The sequence below is a fragment of the Symphalangus syndactylus genome, chromosome 20 (assembly GCF_028878055.3).
Source record: "Symphalangus syndactylus isolate Jambi chromosome 20, NHGRI_mSymSyn1-v2.1_pri, whole genome shotgun sequence".
Classification (NCBI taxonomy): domain Eukaryota; kingdom Metazoa; phylum Chordata; class Mammalia; order Primates; family Hylobatidae; genus Symphalangus; species Symphalangus syndactylus.
The window spans coordinates 55414794-55435871 of record NC_072442.2 but is presented as its reverse complement, the minus strand read 5'-3'; the positions used below and the strand labels follow the sequence as shown (position 1 = coordinate 55435871).

The window sequence follows — 21078 nt, the reverse complement described above, 5'->3', positions numbered from 1 at the left end:
AAGGTCTCCATCTAGGGTGTGTCAATGACTGGACACTGGCCAGGGTTAGACTTGGGGGTGTGGATCAGAAGATCCTGATCCACAACTCTTTTTTTTTTTTTCATGAGATAGAGTCTTGCTCTGTTGCCCAGGCTGGTCTCAATGATCCTCCCACCTCAGCCTCCCAGATAGCACGGCCCATAACTTTTAGTGGACAGATACACAATAGAATATTGTACACTGTGGTTGCAATGTCTGGAACTGAATTTGTCCACGCTCCCCTCCTGCCTCAATTCCTTAGCAAAGACAGGCGTATTCTGAACCCTGCCATCATGGAGTGGCTGGGAAGGCATTTTTCTCACATGGTTTCCTTGTTTGCCCCATCACAATACCAGTGACCTTCTCACTTGGAGTAAAAGGAATGACCCATTTTCTAAGTTCAGGGGGTTTAGAAGTGAGCAGACAACATCTTCTACCGGTTTACCCTTAGCTGCTCTAGTTGGCCGCTGAGCACCTCCTCACCAACACATCACTTCATTGCTTCCCTCTTGAACCCTGAGCCGTCGTTCCACTGGTCCTGGGCCTAATCCTTTCCCTGCGTGGTCTACCAGGTTGCAGACTTTAAAAGAAGCATGCCACTTCATCTCTAGCATCAAGGAGCCATTTATAGTTCTTCTCTTTCTACTTCTCCCTGCTTACACTGTGTGAAAATACTAACCCTGTAAATAGCCCTGCATGCAGAGTCTGAGCATGGGAATCAGGCTCCCTCTGAGTTCAAATCCTGGCTACTTAACTCTGAATGCCTCAGTTTCTTCATATGCAAAATGGGGAAATCATGGTAAGCACTGACTTGAATCATTCTGAGCATTGAATGAAATATTGCTGACAAAGTGTTTAGAACAAAGCTTAGCACATGGTAAATGTTAGCTGTTCTTAGTACAGGAATCAGATTTTTGAGTGACATCCTCATGTTTTTAAGGTAGCAACGTGGCGGGGCCCACTTTCCCACTGACAAGGCGTCCTGATCAAGCCCTTTCCTTGCCACCTAGGTGCTTGAATGTTTTTATCTGTCTCCACCTTACCATGAGCAATTGAGCTAATTCTACAAGCATGAAATATACAAACACCAAGGGCTTAGTGACAAAGCAGAAAATATCCTAGCAGCCAAGGACAGCTGACGGTTGCAGGAGGCTCCCCAGGACATGGAACACCCTGTGTAAGCAGGAAATGCTGTGACCATTCCAGGCTGAGCCTCCTGTGCCCTAGTGTATTTTGTTTTCCAAAGAACCTTTCAGACAAGATGACCCTTCTGACTCCTGACTCCTTTACTGCCCCAATGACCTGGGTTGGGCAGTAAGACTTAGAAGGGTTTGCAGGCATCCCCTCTTTATTTGTTTGTTCCCTAAGCTTGGAATCATCTAAGTAGGCTGTTAGCATCCCCTATTCTGAAACCCAAATTGGGTCATCCAACTCAGCAGAGCCCTGCGAGACTAAGAGACCTAGGGAAACGGGACCAATAATAACCTCTAGTCCCCATTTTTTTCCAGTCCCCATTTTTTGTTCCCTGTTCTATTTTTCTGTTTTGTTTTTTTCTTTTGGATACAGAGTCTCACTGTTGCTCAGGCTGGAGTGCAGTGGTGCCCTCTCAGCTCACTGCAAGCTCCGCCTCCCGGGTTCACGCCATTCTCCTGCCTCCACCTCCTGAGTAGCTGGAATTACAGGTACCCGCCACCACGCCCGGCTAATTGTATTTTCAGTAGAGACGGGGTTTCACCATGTTAACCAGGATGGTCTCGATCTCCTGACCCCATGATCCACCCACCTCAGCCTCCCAAAGTGTTGGGATTACAGGTGTGAGCCACTGCGCCCAGCCTCCCTGCTCTATTTCTATCAGAGAACTCACCCAAAAATCTTTTGATGTTTAGGGTCCCTGTTAGGAAGGGAAGAAATCTGATGGGAAACCCGATAAACCCAGGTGACATGAGCCAGATGGGGTCTCCCTAGCATCTCTGTCGTGCTGTGCCTGATTCCTCAGTAGAGTATCCTTTTCCCCGCTTTATCAACATATTTTAGACTTGTGTTCATTCTCTTTCTCTGAGGAGATTTTTAAAAACAAGTCATAATGCGCTTGGTACCTATAAGCACAAAGCATTATCATTGACACTACATCTTACTAATTTCTTAGTAAGAGCTAAGCGCTTTATGCCTACAGTTTCACTGGCTTCTTACAACAAATCGAAGGAAGAGAAGCATGTTATTCCATTTTACAAAGGATGAATGGAGGATAATCAGATAGAACTCCTCCATATTATAGAGTTAGTCATTGGAAAATCTAGGATTCTTACCCAGATTCTCTGCTTTCAAAGCCCTACTGTCCTGAGCTGGAGAGGGTGTGGAGTCACCACGTTATACCCCAAAAACACAAGCCAGATACTAGGCCTTTATATTCCCTTCATCAAGATGTCGTCTGATTCTCTGAATCTCCAGCTTACCCACATCATAAAACACCACTGGCTTAGCTAGCTAGACCCTACTACAACCCACTGTATGACCACTCAGCTTCTGCCACCAGGTCGTGGTGCAAGGGCATGCTAAATATATCTTATCACTCAATAATTGATAAACTATCTTCATGGAAATGCCAGAAACAGGAAGGGAGGTATTAGCTCCATTCTGTGGATGAAGAGAGAGCTCTACTGAGTTAGTGAACGGTTAACTGGGACTAGAGGCCTGGGTCATTCCAGAACCTATTCCATGATACCGTCTCATGAACAATACCCATGTGTGCATTATGATAAATCCTATGCAAATATAAGATGCTGGCAGGCAGGGAAGATTGTTCTTCAGTGGGTCTACCTTGCCAAAGTGAGGACTTGTCACTTAACTCCCATCCTGTGCATCTCAATGATGAGCAGTGTCAACTCTGGATTCCCTGCCCCTTGTCTTCTTACTCTGAGAGACAGCAGTGGTCCAGCCTGGGTAACATGGCGAAACTCATCTCTAAAAAAATTATGAAAATTAGCCAGATGTGGTGGCATGTGCCTGTAGTCCAAGCTACTCAGGAGGCTGAGATGAGAAGATCACTTGAACCCAAGAAGTTGGGGCTGCAGTGAGCCATGATCATGCCGCTACACTCCAGCCTGGGTGACAGAGCAAGACCCTGTCTCACAAAAAAAGAGAGAAGAAAAGAAAAAGGAAAAAGAAGAGAAAAAAGAAAAAAAAGAAGCAGTGGAGAGAATCACCTCAGGTTCCACTCCCCAGATTCTGTAGGCTCCCTACCTCCTGCTTATTGATTTCTAAGCCCTTTGCTTCACAGAGATTCTTGCTGGCCTCTGGCTTCTTGTTTTCACCTTGATTCAACTATAAAGGGATCTAAAAGCCAAATTGTTCTCAGTTTTCAGCAGAAGCCTGGGAAATCTTTGCCATTTAGATTGTCCTTAGGTATCCCTGCAGGGATGTCTGCTGGAGTCAGATACGTTTTATTAATTCCACTTCTGTATTGCTCCTTTCTTAAGAAACAGCAGCAGTGCCTTGATTCCGGCTACTGTTTCTTTATGCAATAAAACAATGAACAGAAGCGTGTGAACTGCTGATATAACCTTCTAGTTGGATCCCCCATCTGTGAATAGATTCCCCTTCTTGGCAGCATACTGAGCAATTTTATTATTTCTGTCTTCAGGTTGAGTTTTATCTAGACATTTGAACATTTACATATACCATTTTGCTTTGGAAGGTAAATGCACTTTTAGGCTTCCAAGAGCATTGCTGCTGCCTCTGTGATTGATTTACTGTGTAAAGATTTATATTACTGTTTGAAAATGTCAGTGAACATTTGATGTGAATTCACAGTGGAACATGTGATGCTCCCTCTTATGAGAAAGTCATTTTGGCTGGGAAAGTTGTGATTGCGTATGGCACTGTAGCCTCTTTACAAGAGGAGAAGTAGCACGTTGAACCCATACTTCTCAGTTGCCAAAGTTTGCCAGTGTTATTTAGCAAGTCTCGCCCAGTACCTACCCCATGCCCAAGCTGACACCTTCCCTTGGTAAACCAGAATATCACCAAGGAGGCTGGTGTCTGAGATTCCTCATGCTAGAAGGTACTGCTGGGGAAATAGAAGGCATCCCCCACCAGCTTTGGCACAGACCTTCTCGCCAGGTGAGAAAGCCTTTTTCAAGTAGAAGAGAAAGGGGCAAGGAAGAGAAGATGGGGTAGGACTTAGATTTTTAGGACTCCTTGTGCTGGTCACCATGTGAAACATCTCACATGCCTGCAATCCTCACCAACCATTGCAACTAAGTGGTATCAGTGCCATTCCCCAAGAGGAATGTTAAGCTCTTTGTTCTTTTCATCCTGATACATTCTGAAGCTGGCAGACCACAGTTTGATGATCCTCGGCAGCCCGCTTTAAATACCAGGGGATGTAACCAGACTCTGTCCCAGAGTTTCAAGTGGCCTCCAAAAGCATTTCTGGATATCCTATAGGAAGTGTTTGTTTATTGGTAGAAGGTTCTCAGACCCCAGATGACTTTGGAAACTATTGGGTCCAGGAAAGAGACATCCCTCCCCTTTCCCTCCATCCCTTGAAGCCATCCAGCAGAGATGAGAAATACCAGCAATGGTACTAGACATGATAAGGCCTCTGGTGGTCCTAGGAAGGAAGAGGATCAGGAAGCCGTCCCATCCCAGTGTGTGCTCGGTTTCAGCATCACTCCCCATATTTCCTTAAAACACCTAAATCCCACCATCCCACCTTCTGCAACCAAATCTCCATACTTGAACTTTTTCTGTTATTAAATCTTGCTGTACCTCTACAAGGTAAATATGACCTTACTAGGTGAGCAGGATTTCATGGTGTAATAGTTTTGTGCTTCTGACTAGTGTAGGTGACCATTTGGCTATGTAACTTAGAAGTGAGTGGATAAGGCCAGGCACGGTGGCTCACGCCTGTAATCCCAGCACTTTGGGAGGCCGAGGCGAGTGGATCACCTGAGGTCAGGAGTTTGAGACCAGCCTGGCCAAGATGGTGAAACCCCGTCTCTACTAAAAATACAAAAATTAGCTGGGCGTGGTGGCGGGTGCCTGTAATCCCAGCTACTCGGGAGGCTGAGGCAGGAGAATCGCTTGAACCCAGGAGGCAGAGGTTGCAGTGAGTGGAGATCGCGTCATTGCACTCCAGCCTGGGTGACAAGAGCGAAACTCTGTCTCAAATAAATAAATAAATAATTTTTTTTTTTTGAGATGGAGTCTTGCTCTGTTGCCCAGGCTGGAGTGCAGTGTCGCGATCTTGGCTCACTGCAAGCTCCGCCTCCCGGGTTCACGCCATTCTCCTGCCTCAGCCTCCCGAATAGCAGGGACTACAGGTGCCTGCCACCACTCCCGGCTAATTTTTTGTATTTTTAGTAGAGATGGGGTTTCACCATGTTAGCCAGGATGGTCTAGATCTCCTGACCTCGTGATCCACCAGCCTTGGCCTCCCAAAGTGCTGGGATTACAGGTGTGAGCCACTGTGCCCGGCCATAAATAAGTAAAATGTTTTTTTTTAAAAAAAAGTGAGCAGATGACTACTTTTACCAATTTCTTTCTCCCTTCTGCCTCTTTCTTCCCCATGCCGTACCAATATCAACTCTTCAGCTGCTCTCTCTACCTGTGTACATGGTAGGGTATGACTTGCACTTACACAGATAGGAGAGTCACTTTAGAGAGACCAACTAAATTGTAGTAATTTTATAGCACAATAAAAATCCCACCCCAAGACCCTGGACCATGGAGAGAGACCCTTTACAGAAAGACAACCTTTATGTCCAAAGGAAGGCCTAGATTTTTTGAAACTAATATCTGTATGTTTCTGTCCCTGCAGCCTTAGGAAAATCCAAAGGTATGGTATCCTCTGGTAGCTATGAGGCCATGCTCAGTCTGTTCAGCCGAGCCACCTATGCATCGTAGTGAGTTCCACCAGAGGGTGAATGCGCCGCGTCTGGTTGCTTGGCCGACTTATTTGAAGCTGTGTGCCCATCATTAAAATAGAATCAGAGCCTAGAGGGATCATAGGCACAAGCAGCCCCTTCCCTGCTGTGTAGACAAGCGGGAATGGCCTGCAGAGGTGTGACTTGGCCAGGGTCCCAGCAGTGGTGGAGCTGGGGCTAGACTCCCAAGTTACAAAAAGAAGGATGCATATTTAGATGTCTCCTGCTGTCAGTTCCACGCTCCCCACTTCGCTGCCCCTCCCACCTCGTCTTGCACTTGGGAGGAGTGAGTGTCCCTGCCCGCCCCCCAGTTAGGCCACACACCGCTGTGAGGAAGGCTGGCAGTTTACACCCAGGGAGCTTGCCGGGCCATCATCCTGAGCTGGCTTTGGCAGAGGGTTGAAGCACAGCTTGTGGCCGCCAGCGCTGCCGACTGTGCCCTGCTCCTTGCCTCAGTGAGGGGGCCGCTCTTGCCAGGACTGGGCTGCCCAGGGCTGTGTCTTGGCCGCCGGGAGCAGCCAGGGTGCTGGGAGCACAGCCCCCAATGCATCGCTTCCCGGGCCCCCGGGGTGCTAAAGCTGCGCTGCTCTTCTCCCAACGCGGACCTGCTTGAATGTGGGGGAGGGAGCCTGTCACCTGTCATCTGTCACGCGTGGGTAAGCGGTGTCTTTGTGTCCCTCGCCAGCATGGGCGTGAGGGTCATGGACACAAACTGGGTGGCTCGAAGAGGCTCCTCGGCCGGTCGGAAAGTGTCCTGCGCCCCGCCCTCCATGCAGCCTCCCGCCCCGCCCGCCGAGCTGGCTGCGCCCCTGCCTTCGCCGCTGCCGGAGCAGCCCCTGGACAGCCCCGCGGCCCCCGCGCTCTCTCCATCCGGCCTGGGCCTCCAGCCGGGGCCCGAGCGCACCAGGTAAGCGCGGGCCACTGCCGTCCGGGCGGGCTGGTGTGCGGTGCAGGGGGTGTCTGGGTTGGCCGCACTGGAGGCCTCTTGGATTTCGTCGTTTCCCACGCCCCCGCCCCCATTTCTAAGCATTCATATTTGGCTTCTGCATCGCGCTGGCACCAAGTCAGTCATCCGCAGCTGCCTGGATTATCACACGAAGTCCAGTCTTCCCCAGCATAACATCGCAAGCAAGCAGAAGGTGGCAGCTTGCGAAGGCGGGGTGAAGAGTCTTAGGTTCCCCAACTTTCTGTTTTCCCCTTCCTCTGTCTTTGTCGTTACAGTAGCCCCCCATATCCGTGGGGGATACATGCCAAGAACCCCAGCGCATGTCTGAAACAGCTGATGGTCCCGAACCCTATACATACTGTTATTTTTTCTTATACACACATACCTATGATAAAGTTTAATTCATAAATTAGGCACAGTAGGACATGAGCAATAACTAGTGATAAAATAGAATTATAAGCATATGCTGTAATAAAATTATGTGAATGTGGTGTTTCTCAATTTTTTTTTTTTTTTTTTTTTTTTTGAGATACAGTCTCGGTTGGTCGGTCACCCAGGCTGGAGTGCAGTGGCGTGATCTCGACTCACTGCAACCTCCGCCTCCCAGGTTCAAGCAGTTCTCCTGCCTCAGCCTCCTGAGTAGCTGGGATTACAGGCATGTGCCACCACGCTTGGCTAATTTTTGTATTTTTACTAGAGATGGGGGTTTCACTACGCTGGCCAGGCTGGTCTCGAACTCCTGACTTTAAGTGATCCACCCGCCTCGGCCTCCCAAAGTGCTGGGATTACAGGCATGAGCCACCATGCCCAGCCTGAAAATATTTTATTGAACTGTATGCACCTATTTTTGGACCACAGTTGACCACAGGTAACTAAAACTGCAGAAAGTAAAACCACAGATGAGGGGGACTACTGTATCCTATTTCGAAGTTTACAATTTATGTGTTTCTCATTCTCTTCTTTATAGTCATAGCAGCCAATTTTTTTTTTCTTTTCGTGCTGCTAAAATGGGTGCAAGTCGGGGAAGGAATGGAGGTGGTGGTCACACTGGGCCTGATGACCTTTGCAGCTTGCCACATGGTTGAATTTCCATTATTTTAGGGGAAGGAAAAAGACAGGAATTCATTTTATGGCTAGCTTGAAGAACATTAACTCAGAACTTTCTCTTTTTAAAGATAAAAAGACATGATTGCTGCCCTTAAAAAGTTCACGTTCCAGTGAGCAAACAGGCCCTGACAAATAATGACAGCACTTGTTTTTTTGTTTTTTTTTTTTATTTTGAGACGGAGTCTCAGAGTGCAGTGGTGCGATCTCGGCTCACTGCAAGCTCCGCCTCCGGGGTTCACACCATTCTCCTGCCTCAGCCTCCTGAGTAGCTGGGAGTAGAGGCGCCCGCCTTCACGCCCGGCTAATTTTTTGTATTTTTAGTAGAGACGGAGTTTCATCATGTTAGCCAGGATGGTCTCGATCTCCTGACCTCATGATCCGCCCGCCTTGGCCTCCCAAAGTGCTAGGTTTACAGGCGTGAGCCACCACGCCCGGCCATATGACAGCACTTGGTTATGCATACCCAGGGTGGCAGGGGAGGAGACAGTACCTGGTGCTTCCTTGAAAGGGGCATGATCGGGGGAGGCAGATTCTGGAAGTGAGAATTGCACCATGAAACAGCTTTGCTGTTTGTTTCTGTCTTTTCTCAAACAGCAATTTAGAACACCAGAAAAGCAACATGAAATCACATACCATTGTGTCTCCTGTTAGAGGACATGGCATTCCTCCATGACCACTGCCAGAAAAGTTTTGGAGACTTTGGGAAGCTGAATCTTCTAACCCAAATCTTTCTCCAAACACACATGCATACACATGGACACACATCCTCACACACCATCACCACCAGCACACGAACACACACCCACACCAACCCCCTACATGAGAGGCTTCCAGGCTTTTTTGTTTTGTTTTGTTTAATGAGTAAAGAGTATTTTCACAGCCAGGCGTGGTGGTTCACACTTGTAATCCCAGCACTTTGGGAGGCTGAGGTGGGCGGATCACCTGAGGTCAGGGGCTCGAGACCAGCCTGGCCGACATGGTGAAACCCCATCTCTACTAAAAATACAAAAATTAGCTGGGTGCAGTGGTATATGTCTATAGTCCCAGCTACTCAGGAGGCTGAGGCAGGAGAATTGCTTGAACCCATGAGGTGGAGGTTGCAGTGAGCCGAGATGGCACCACTGCACTCCAGCCTGGGTGACAGAGCGAGACTCTGTGTCAAAAAAAAAAAAAAAAAAAGTATTTTCACTGTAAAACCAGGAAATGACAAAGGGACAGGGGGATAGATAGTCTTAGAGCATAGGAGGGGGCACCTGACCCTGGGTATGCAGGGGTTGCTGTTGATGACTTCAACTCAGAGGATGCTCGGTCCTGGCTGTGCACTTGCTAGGCCACAGATGGACCTGAGAGATGCAGAAGTGGGCACAGTGAGTTCACTGGAGAAGCAGAGTCTGAGAGTGGTGGGCCAGGTGAGGCCGACCAGGAGGAAACGGACCCACAGGCGGGAGATGGGCTGGGACTGCTTCCTTTTTGGACACTCATCGGCTTCATCCTAGTTTCCCATCTTAGAAAGGGGACTCAGTGCCATATGGTATTTGGCATATAAATGATATTTGTAAAAAGTGCTCCTTGAAGATGGATTCCCCCAGGCTCTGAAGGCATTCTAGGAACATTCTCGGTGGGTGGCCTGGCAGAGTTACTTGTGGGCAGGGAATGGCACCCTCTGGTTTAGATTATTTTAAAGGTCACTCACATTGCTCTATGGCCAAATGTCTTTCCCCTTTGCCCGGGCTGACCAGTTTTGTAACTTTTCCTTGGATGTTAGTGTTTTTTGTTTTACACCACTTTTTTTTCTCTCCCCGCGTGGATTTCTCCCAGTACAAACAGGTGTTCCATTGTTTTTGTTTGTGTTGTTTGTTTCTGTTTCCTGGATGTTTGCAGCCCCGATGATGTTCCCTTGAGTGGCCGGATTCTCGTTCTGGCTTCCCCTCCCATGAGGATGGCAGGCCCTTCCTTCCCTCTGACTGATTCCCACCCTCCCACTCCCTACCCCAGGCCCCACCTTCAGTTCTTTCCCTGGCTCTGTCCAGCCAGGCTCTGCCTCCACATCCTGCCCAACTGTTTAGGATGAATGCTAACCCCAAAATTCCCCTTCCTGCTTCTTGGCACCAAGCTCATGGGGTGAGTCATGCATCTTCAGAGCTAACTTGTCCTCAAACGTGCCTTAAGCATGCCTCTTTCATGTAGTGCCCCTAATAGCCAGTCTGCGCCCCACCTCTCCCCATTGGGTCAGCTGCACCTATGCTGGAGAGAGAGGACAAGGTTAAGTAGATAAATACTTGTTTCTGTGCTGGAGGAAGTGTGTCTGGACTGGGCGTGGTGGCTCACGCCTGCAATCCCAGCACTTTGGGTGGCCGAGGCAGGTGGATCCTGAGGTCAGGAGATCGAGGCCGTCCTGGCCAACATGGTGAAACCCCATCTCTACTAAAAATACAAAAATTAGCTGGGTATGGTGGCACATGCCTTTAATCCCAGCTACTCGGGAGGCTGAGGAAGGAGAATCGCTTGAACCTGGGAGGCAGAGATTACAGTGAGCTGAGATCGCAGCACTGTACTCCAGCTGGGCAACACAGCAAGACTCTGTCTCAAAAAAAAAAAAAAAAAGTGTGTTTGGTGGCAGAGAACAGAAGGAAGAGCTCATTCCTAGATTCCTTGGATAGAAGGGTGTCCAAAGGAAGGAAGAGGAGTCTACCCATCCACAAGAAGCAATTTTTTGGTTTGCTGATTATGAGATGTTTTTGATTGGTTGATTGGCCTTCCTCTTGATAGTGGCAGAGATAGAGGGAAGGGTAGGTAGATAATTGGCATTGATGCCCGGGTACCTGGTAACCTGGAGCCTGAGGTCCTTGTCCAGCCTGAGTGAGGCAAGGGTTTTCTGTTTCTGTTTTTCATTAACAGAATAGAGAAATGAATTATTGCTCTTTTGGTTCCTCTGAATAAAATGGTTTTTGCCCCTTGGGGAACGAGGTATAGCGTGTAAGACTCATCCCAAGATGGAGAGAATGTGCCTCCACATTGAATGTGATCTCTCCTTTATTTCTTTGCATGAGGAAAATGACCTGTGCTTTGACGCTATGGGCTTCTCCAGCCCAGCTCCCTGCTCCCAGTCTTTCTCACCTCAGTGGATGAGAGGGCTCTATTCCTATTGGATTTTTCTCCAAATTAACACTTGGAGTTTCTAGATCAGTTTAGGAAAGAAATAGGCTGTGCTTGCCTTTTTTCTTTTTTTTTTGGACAGGGTCTCCCTCTGTTGCCCAGGCTGGAGTGCAGTGGCACAATCTCAGCTTACTGCAACCTCCAACTCCCGGGTTCAAGCTATCCTCCTGCCTCAGCCTCCCGAATGGCTGGGATTACAGGCACGTGTCACCACACCCGGCTAATTTTTGTATTTTTAGTGGAGACGGGGTTTCACCATGTTGGCCAGGCTGGTCTCAAACTCCTGACCTCAGGTGACCCGCCTGCCTCGGCCTCCCAAGGTGCTGGGATTACAGGCGTGAGCCATCGTGCCCGGTCCAGGTTGCACCTGCTTTTGTGGGATAGAAACAGCCATTGCAGAGGATTTGGGTTCCCAGACTCTTCATGCCCCACCTATGGGCATCAGAATCCAGGTAGGTTCTAGCACGGATGACAGATAGCTCCCAACTCTGGGGCATCTCCCCTGATTCACTAAAGGCCACCTGGAGTATTTTCTTGGAAAGGATTGAGAACACTGTGGGGGAAGTATGGAGATCAGTTAGTAATATCTACCGTCGCATGTCAGGATGACAAATCCCTGGTCTGTGGTGTGGAGTGAGGTGTCTTCTAATACGTGCTTCATCCTTAGGAGAAGGCTGAGGAACAGGCTTGCAGTAATGTTGAATCCTGTTTAGGAAACCTGGTGACCTAGGGTACCTCGTTGTCAATTCCAGAGGTCAGAGGCCAGAGCCCTCACTGCCATCGACCTTCGCCTCTCTTGAAGCCTGGGACTGGGACTCAAGCTGGCCCACATTTAAGGGCATGGCCTGGATTTCTGTCCACTCTAGCCTCCACTGGAATGGGTATTGAGTTTGAGGATGAGTCCTAGAATCCCTCCTGCCTGGGGGGTGGCTGGAGGCTCAGGGCAAACAGCTAGAGAGCTGGGCCACAAGCTTGGCAGTAGGAGTCCGTGTCATCAGCACTCGTTGGGCACAGTGGCCCTAAGAAGTCCTGTTGGCTACAGTAGGAAAAACACTTTGGTGTTCCAGTTTGAGAATGTTCCAGAATTCCCAGGTTGATGGCAAGATACAGTGGAGGTGCTCAGGCCCCTGCCCTCACATTGCTCACGGTCTCCTTGAAGAGAGGAGGGCAGAGGCATGAAAAGGGCGTTGGCAGTGAGTGCCAAGTGCCACAGAGATGGTGGCAGAACCCAGGCCGTCAGAGCTCCAGGAAGGACAGTCACCCCGTGAGGCACCTGCGAAGGCTTTAGGAAGGGGCTGAAACAGACCAGAGCTGGGACAGACTTGCACGGGGCCCAGAAGGACACACAGGGTGGCCATCGGCAAGGCTGGTGCTGCAGCTCACTGAGTTCAGGGCTTTTCTTCTGTCTCATGTGCTTTCGTTTCAGCACAACAAAAAGCAAGGAACTTTCTCCAGGGTCTGCACAGAAAGGAAGTCCAGGCTCCAGCCAGGGCACGGCCTGTGCAGGGACGCAAGCAGGGGCTCAACCAGGAGCTCAGCCGGGCGCCAGCCCCAGCCCCAGCCAGCCGCCTGCAGACCAGAGTCCTCACACCCTCCGGAAAGGTATGGCCCTGCTTCCCTTCTCCTTGGTCTCAGGCCGGAGGTGGCTGTGACATTCCCTGAAGACTCGTTTTCCTCTGTTAACTTGGATATTGAGAAACTGTGTGGTTTAGTGACTAATTCCTATCTGGACATTAGAGCTTTGGAAGTTAAAAGGGATCGTTTCTCTATTATTCCTCAGTTTACTCATTTGACAGGTGGGCTCATTGGGGGTGTATAGAGGCCAGTGCTTCCCATATACCAAGTGATGCCACCAGGGCAAAATTCATTGTCCACAATGATGTGTGTTTTCCAGAGACCTGCCAGGCCCTACCTCTGTCATTTGAAAAGCTGTATAGGGTCATCTACAGGAGTCTCCTTCCCCCCAAGGCAGCCTTGCACAGCTGCCTACCCCTAGATCACTCGTACAGGGTGACAGGAGGGGGTCAGGATAGCTTCTATAGTACCTGAGTCTCAGCTCTGAATGCTTCTGCTCTGGCAGGCCCAAGAATGGCCACACTGACCAGTTATTATCTCTTCAGATAATCACTTCCAAAAGCTAAAGGCAGGCTCCATGTTACATTTCATCAATGGGGAGCTGTACTGAGCATACTTATCTGAACCTTTTTGGTTCGTTCTTACCTGTGTCATCTCTTTGCAAAGTCTTTCACCCATCTAAAATAATACATCATCCTGTGTGTTCTAAATTCAGACCACTTGCACTTCTAGGAGCGGCTTTTAACTCCTGGATATGTCGAATAGGGCCCGGGTGTAGCTCATCCATGTGTGCCTTCTTGACAGGCCCTTTGCCAGCCCCCTTAGTTCCGATCTGCAGTGGCAGTTTCATTCTCTTTGTCTGCCCTCGCCAAGCCCGTGGATCTTATTCGATCCCTACTCATTCCTTCTGCATTCTACACAAATTTATTAAATCCTGCTACGTACAGAGCTCTGTGCTTTCCAGAGAGGAAGGCAATGACAAGGCAAAGGTGTTGGCACTGTGCTGGCAGACACTCAGGGTACTGTGAGGACACCTGGGAGCATGCTTTCTAACTCAGGAGTTAGGACGGGTGGCCCAGCAGAAATGACATCGTGAAGGTTGAATAGGAGTTGGACCAAAGTGGCGGCGCGAGATTTCAGCATTTCAGAGCATTTCTCCAGCACCAGTGGTTTCTCCTTGATCTAGATGCCATATTCTTGGTTATTTTTATTTTATTTTATTTTATTTTATTTTTGAGACAAAGTCTCGCTCTTGTCTCCCAGGCTGGAGTGCAATGGCACGATCTCGGCTCACTGCAACCTCCGCCTCCTGGGTTCAAGCGATTCTCCTGCCTCAGCCTTCCGAGTAGCTGGAATTACAGGTGCCTGCCACCAAGCCTGGCTAATTTTTGTATTTTTAGTAGAGATGGGATTTCACCATGTTGGCCAGGCTGGTCTCAAACTCCTGACCTCAGGTGATCAGCCCAGCTCTGCCTCCCAAACTGCTGGGATTACAGGCATGAGCCACCACACCCAGCCGGGCACCTCTTTGTTTTAGAGTCCTTTAACTGGCTGGGCGCAGTGGCTCATGCCTGTAATCCTAGCATTTTGGGAGGCCGAGGCCGGCAGATTGCCTGAGCTCAGGAGTTTGAGACCAGCCTGGACAACATGGTGAAACCTGTCTCTACTAAAATATAAAGAAATCACCTGGGCATGGTGGTGGGCACCTGTAACCCCAGCTACTCAGGAGGCTGAGGCACAAGAATTGCTTGAACCTGGGAGGCGGAGGTTGTGGTGAGCCAAGATCGTGCCACTGCCTTCCAGTCTGGGCAGCAAAGCAAAACTCTGTCCTCAAAAAAAGAAAAAAAAAAAAAAAGAGTCCTTTAACTCTCCCGCAGCTACAATACAGGGGTGATGGCTAAGTCATTGTCTCGTGCAGTGGGAGAACCAGGGCTCCTGTAGCAGCCAACCAGCCTCCTAATGCCAGTGACAGGTTGACCCTTTTCGTTTTTGCAGCACATTGGACCTCTGCAGGCAGTGTAGCCTACAGTGACTCAGGTCCCATTCCCAAGTGACCTTCAATAGCTCGGACCCATCTTTTGAAAGGTATACATTTCTTCTCTACTCCCCATCATGCCCACAGATGGCACACTTAGCAGGTCTTGTTTTTAAATTTTTTTTTTTTAACGTCTCAGTCTTTTGACAGCATGCCTACAATTTCACATCCTATTCCTGTCACCACCGGAAGTGGTAAATGTCATCACAGACATGGTGATGCATCCTCCATCCCCCAGCTCCTTCGTGAGAAGGCATGTGCAAGCATTGATCCCTAGGGTCTCCACCTGCCTCTCACCCAGGGGTACCCCTGCGTCTGTCACCCATGACCACGTGGCTGCCATGAGCTGCAGTAGCAGCTGCTGGAAGCACTTCCCCTGTACTCAGGAAGTAGAGTTGAAAAGTGAAATTGGAAAGTTAAGTGGTTTTATTATGTCATGATTATGTAGTACTTGACTTGCATGATCTTATTTAATTATTACACTGCTGCAGAGAAAATCTTTTTCCTCCAATTGCATAGAAGATGTTTGAATAAGTTGACCCAGGGAATACAGCGGGTAAGTGGCAGGATAGAAATTTGAGTCCACGTTGGTAGGATTCTGAAGGGCATGTCCTTCTGTCCACACTGCAGACTGACACACCCAGCGAATACATGAGGTGTCCTCCTAACAGACCTTGTTCCTTGGAGGGAGTAGGGGTGGGGCAGGGTGAAGGAAGAGCTTCTGACCTCTCCCTTAGGACTTACAAGATAATTTCTTCTAGAATCAGACCCACACACATGGCTGGGCGCCGTGGCTCACGCCTGTAATCCCAGCACTTTGGGAAGCCAAGGCAGGTGGATCATGAAGTCAGGAGATGGAGACCATCCTGGCTAACACAGTGAAACCCCGCCTCTACCAAAAATACAAAAAATTAGCTGGGCGTGGTGGCAGGCGCCTGTAGTCCCAGCTACTTGGGAGGCTGAGGCAGGAGAATGGCGTGAACCTGGGAGGCGGAGTTTGCAGTGAGCCGAGATCGCGCCACTGCACTCCAGCCTGGGTGACAGAGTGAGACTCCATCTCAAAAAAAAAAAAAAAAATCAGACCCACACACAGCCAGTCCTCACTTAAGCCTAACAGGTTAGTGATCACTCTCTCAAGATATTTGCCCATCAAGTATCTCCTGGACGTTTGAATTTATTGTCTTTACCAATTCATTTTCAATTAAAGGTATAATGGATTTGTCATTCTATGGGGTGATTGGGAAAAGGGAAATGAAGGTAAGGCAAAGGAGGTCAGGGCAATGATGTGCTTTGAAAAATGCAGTTGATTGGCCGGGCATGGTGGCTCATGTCTGTAATCCCAGCACTATGGGAGGCTGAGGCAGGCAGATCACCTGAGGTTGGGAGTTCGAGACCAGCCTGACCAACATGGAGAAACCCTGTGTCTACTAAAAACACAAAATTAGCCAGGCGTGGTGGCGTGCGCCTGTAATCCCAGCTACTCAGGAGGCTGAGGCAGGGGAATTGCGTGAACCTGGGAGTTGGAGGTTGTGGTGAGCGGAGATCACGCCATTGCACACCAGCCTGGGCGACAAAAGCAAGACTCCGTCTCCAAAAAAAAAAAAAAAAACCAATGAAAAATGCAGTCGATCCATACATGCTTAGACCAGAGGGTACGATTCTAGAAAGAAACAAGAATGAGAAGAAAGCCTCAGCAGCAAGGATGCAGGATTGAGGCACAACATATAAAGTAATGAAGAAACAAGGGTTCTGCGGCCGGAGGATTTGCTCACATACCACTGTTACGGGAGCCAGAAGCCACTGGACAGCTTCAGCCAAAAGTCAGTTTTCCATCCCGAGGACCTGCCCCTGGGTCAGGGCTCCTCTGTCCATTACAGCAAATTGAACTGGAGTCATCCTCTGCTGGACCCTGCCCCACTGACTCACTCTTGCTCAGAGAGCCGCAGCGATACCTCTCACCACTGGGAAGGCAGCCCACTCCTGTGGATGGGAAATTTGTTCTCTAGTTTGGCTGGGTGTGCATGTGTAGATCAGGGCAGGAATCCAGAAAAGAGGAGGAAAAATTAGTTAACAGATGGGAAGATAGGAAAACTTGCAGTTCTCGGTTAATTTTTAAAAATTGTATTGGCTGCTCTCAATGTGGCAAGAGGCGGGGGAGCAGGGCAGGGAGGTGTGGGTGGGTGGCGAGGGGCAGGAGGTAGGGACAGCTTTGAACGCTGAAGGGTGTGTGAACAGGCCCCACAAGTGGCTTCACTTAACAACTTTGTGTTTTGTTGTTGTGTTGTGTTTTCTCTTTCAGTTTCAAAGAAGCTGGCACCAATTCCACCCAAGGTCCCCTTTGGCCAGCCGGGGGCTGTGGCCGACCAGTCCGCTGGCCAGCCGTCCCCAGTCAGCCTGTCCCCCACCCCGCCCAGCACCCCATCACCCTATGGACTGAGCTACCCTCAGGGGTACTCCTTGGCCTCGGGCCAGCTCTCCCCAGCTGCAGCTCCTCCCCTGGCCTCTCCTTCTGTCTTTACAAGCACTTTGAGCAAATCGCGGCCCACTCCTAAGCCGCGACAGCGACCTACTCTGCCGCCTCCTCAGCCTCCCACAGTAAACCTCTCGGCCTCTAGTCCACAGTCCACGGAGCCCCCCATGCTAGATGGCATGTCCCCTGGGGAAAGCATGTCTACAGGTAACCGAGCCACAGGCTCCCTCACTTTTTTTTATGAACTTTAGTGAAATGTGCCTAGGGGAGGGATTGCTAGTGTCACTGCCAGTGAACACATTCCTGCGTGCTTTGAGATGACTGGGCTGGCACCAGGGGTAGCTCATAAGATCTCCTTAGAAGCCCACCAATGGAAAGCAACCTTGGAATCCACGTGTCCCACATGGGGGCTTCTTATGGGATCTCTCTTGGTCTAAGCCCACCAGCCTGGAGTTCTGTTTTTGCTCCTGTTATTGGGGGTTGAAGACACTGAGTCCTTTGGAGTGGGGCCTCAGGAGAGACTGGAAGCTGGTTATGATCACAAAACAGCATTAAAACTCAGGTATTTCCTGGGTAGAGCCCAAGCAACTGACAGGTATAAATGCTTATCTGGAGAACAGGGCCTAAGAACCCAAGATGTTTTTCACTATTACTAAAATAAGCCTTGCTAGAAAACTATACTTCCAGATAGATATTTAGAGAGGGGTGAATTTCAGAAAACATGCATGTCTCCGTTCCCCTCCCCCAGACTCCCCTCCCTGACCAATTCCCTGAGGAGCTAATTGGACAAACCCACAACGACTTAATTTAGTTTGGATTTAAATTTAGAAACAAAGACAGAGCTCTCTTCCCCCAGAAAAATCTGTAAGCGCAAAATTACAAACACACACCACGTTTAGCCAAAACCATTCATTGGCTGGAAGGAACGAGACGTTTTTGGAACATCTGCCCAGACACTTCAACCACATAAGATTATAAAGTCAGGGGCATATTTGTGGTGGCTGCTAAAGTCATTTGAGCATTTTCCTTGTTCAGGGAGACAGGCACAGGGTTGAGCTGTGTCTTGAGCTAGAGCCAACCCACTTAGTAAAGTGCAGTAGCATGGCGGTGAGCTGGAGCATATGTGTGCCTAGTGTTGTCCCAAGTAGCAGAAGGTGAGGCAGCTTGGGTTGGAACACACACACACACCACACACCACACACACACATACCCACTCACCCATTTCAAATAACAGTGCTGTCCTAGGATGCACTGGGACTTTTTGTGATAATGCATTTTTCCCTCCATGTCCTTCTCCAAAAGAGTCATTTATTTCTTCCGTGATTAGACGGAAGCAGTGACCCTGTGGGGTTCAGCTCTGTGCTGCTTTTGAAAAGGCTAGTCTAATTTGCAAGTGTTTGTACTGGGTCAGATTTAAATATTACGGGGAAGAGCCATCTGGTGATTTGGCTTATTTATTTTTGGATGTGATTAATGTTGAAGGTACAGCTGCTGTCATCTACCCTGAGGCTTATTAAAAATTAAGCAAATTTCTCCCTGGAAAATGCAGTGAGCACCACTCCCATCTTGGTGGGTCTTGGTGCTCAGGCGTTGTCTCCTGAAGGAGCCCATGATGGGAGGACACAGGCTTGCTGCCCTCGGGGAAGGTCACAGCTGCTGAGGAGCTGAAGGTCACCCGAGCCAGGTCTCCAGGGCTGTTCCTCCCAATGTGTCACATCTGCTGTCTCTTCCAGCTACCCCAGGGAAGGGACACAAGGTAGTGTCAATAACATATGCAATAGAATGAGCAGAAGATGGCCGGGCACGGTGGCTCACGCCTGTAATCCTAGCACTTTGGGAGGCCGAGGAGAATTAGTTGGGCGTGGTGGCACATGCCACTAGTCCCAGCTACTCAGGAGGCTGAGGCAGGAGAATTGCTTGAACCTGGGAGGTGGAGCCGAGATCGTGCCACTGCATTCCAGCCTGGCAACAGAGCGAGACTCCCATCTCAAAAAAAAAAAAAAAAAAAAAAAGAGCAGAAGATATCAATGGAGAAGCAGAAAAGAGCAGAAAGGGAGGAGAAATTGGGGAACAAAAGTGGGCAACAGAAGGCCTGGAGGCCAGCACCCCCAGGACTCTGAGAAGCGGAGTGGTTCACGTTCCATCTAGCAAGTTTAAGAACTCCTGACCTTCAGGATTCATAATGTCCCTCGCCCTGTGCGGACCCTATTTTAATGTCCTTTTGGCAGCAGACTGTTGTTTTGTCCCATACGTTCAGGTCTCTGAGCCAGTGTAGAATCCATCATGGTTTGATGTGGCCCGTCTGGGACTGTGATATTGGCATAGCTTTTTTTTTTTTTTTTTTTTTTTGTGACGTTCATGTTTTGTCGTGTTGATTCCTTTCTCCGAATCCTATCATTGTGTTCTTGCAGCTGTGTGACATGAGTGGCGCAGTTTTGGATACGTGTGAGGGGGCTTTTCAGGGTAAGCTGGCCCCGGCCTCGCCCCTCCACCCCGCTAGCTAGCCAGGCCAGCTGCCCGCTCCTCCCCTCTGCTCCTCCTCTCTGCATGTGGCTCAGACCATTTGCATGGCAGCTTCACTCTCCAGCCTTCCCCGCCTCAGCAAGGATGAGTTTGATCCATGAGCTTATTTGGCTTTGGGGCATCCCTGGCCTCCTTTTCTTTCTTTTCATTAGGAGGAGCTGGGGGAGAACCCAGCCAGCCCCTTTTCTCCACCTTCTCTTTCACTAGAATCACATCTGCAGCTCCTCCTCCTCTGCTCTCCCTCAGGCTTAGACCATGGAGCTGTAACAGATCTGTTCTTCGTATGAGACTTTTGTGCTGGAGATGCTTGGTGCCTAGCACCCTGGGGGACATGCACCTGCTCACCTTTGTTTAGGAAGGCATCCTGAGGGGAGGTCATACCAGGTGCAGCCCAGCACAAGGTCCACACCACAGCTCGGACCCCATTTTCTGTGGCCCTGGGTTTGCACCAGCAGATCTCCCCTTCCAGACTTAGATCCTAACGTCTGGCTTCCTCCAGGCTGAGACTGCTGGCAAATCCTGAAGAATCCGTATCAGAGCTCATCCCGCTCCCCTTCTCCCTCATCCCAAGATGGGATGTGGATGTGGCCAGACAGATCCGTTCTATCCAACTCAGTAAAATTGGGGGGAGCATTTATATCAGTATCTGTTTGGTTTCCTCATCCTTTAAAGAGTAAATGCTCAAAGCATAACTGAGGGAAAGGCATGAAGGAAGCCAGAAGGACTTTGGTGTATTTGCCTCAGTAAGTAGGGGTGGCCAAAGTAAACCAGGTCTTCTCCCTGATTCGGCCCATGGTCCAGCAGAGACTACTGAGAGGCACCAGGGTACCTGGTGCTCACCGACAGGTCTCCTGGCAGGTGCTTCCCGACTGTCCTGGAGACAAGCAGCCACCGTGTCCCTTTTCCCAGGAATGCTGATGAGGGCTTCTGCCCCTGAATCCCATTCCCTTGCATAGTGACTCCTCCCTTGGGGGTGTCTTTAAGGGAGCAGCAAGGATAAAGGTATGACAGCTCACACAAGTGCTTGTTCTGGGCCCGTCTAAATTCATCACCGCCCTGTATTATTCCCATTTGACTGCTGAGGCACAGGGAAGGTAGGAAACTTGTCCAAGGTCACGCTCTTCCTGCCTGACACATTTGGGATTTTTGAATCGAAGCAGGGGAGCTTGTGCTCTTACCTGATAGTGAACCCTGCACAGTGAGGTGGGCCCCGGGCCACTCAGCCTCACACCCGTGTAGAGACATGACCCAAGCAGCCAGGGAAGGGCAGAGGTGGGTCTGAGGCCACCTCCTTCAGAGGAACAAGTGGCACTGGCTGTTC

At 49.5% G+C, this 21078-nt stretch overlaps 2 protein-coding genes across 8 annotated transcripts in view; one reads left to right on the top strand and one right to left on the bottom strand.

Annotated features, from left to right (window-relative positions):
- Nucleotides 1–21078, bottom strand: part of ELAC2 (elaC ribonuclease Z 2) — a 73680-nt gene that overhangs the window by 14765 nt on the left and 37837 nt on the right. The window contains exon 26 of one of the 4 annotated variants that reach the window (XM_063628317.1): nt 15168–16775. The exons of 1 other annotated variant lie outside the window; for it this stretch is intronic. In XM_063628317.1, coding sequence (XP_063484387.1) covers nt 16767–16775 — 9 coding nt within the window. In that variant the 3' untranslated portion in view covers nt 15168–16766. Of the gene's footprint in view, nt 1–15167; nt 16776–18672; nt 18968–21078 lie in introns of those variants that run through there. 2 more of the 4 variants (XM_063628316.1, XM_055258697.2) reach the window with 2 other exon arrangements.
- The window catches only part of ARHGAP44 (Rho GTPase activating protein 44), a 201335-nt gene that overhangs the window by 177175 nt on the left and 3082 nt on the right, over nt 1–21078 (top strand). Inside the window, exons 17-21 of one of the 4 annotated variants that reach the window (XM_055258707.2) lie at nt 5840–5857; nt 6631–6852; nt 12581–12756; nt 17064–17441; nt 19646–19697. In XM_055258707.2, coding sequence (XP_055114682.1) covers nt 5840–5857; nt 6631–6852; nt 12581–12756; nt 17064–17441; nt 19646–19653 — 802 coding nt within the window. In that variant the 3' untranslated portion in view covers nt 19654–19697. The remainder of the gene's footprint in view (nt 1–5839; nt 5858–6630; nt 6853–12580; nt 12757–17063; nt 17442–19645; nt 19698–21078) is intronic. The other 3 variants (XM_055258705.2, XM_055258706.2, XM_055258708.2) reach the window with 3 other exon arrangements.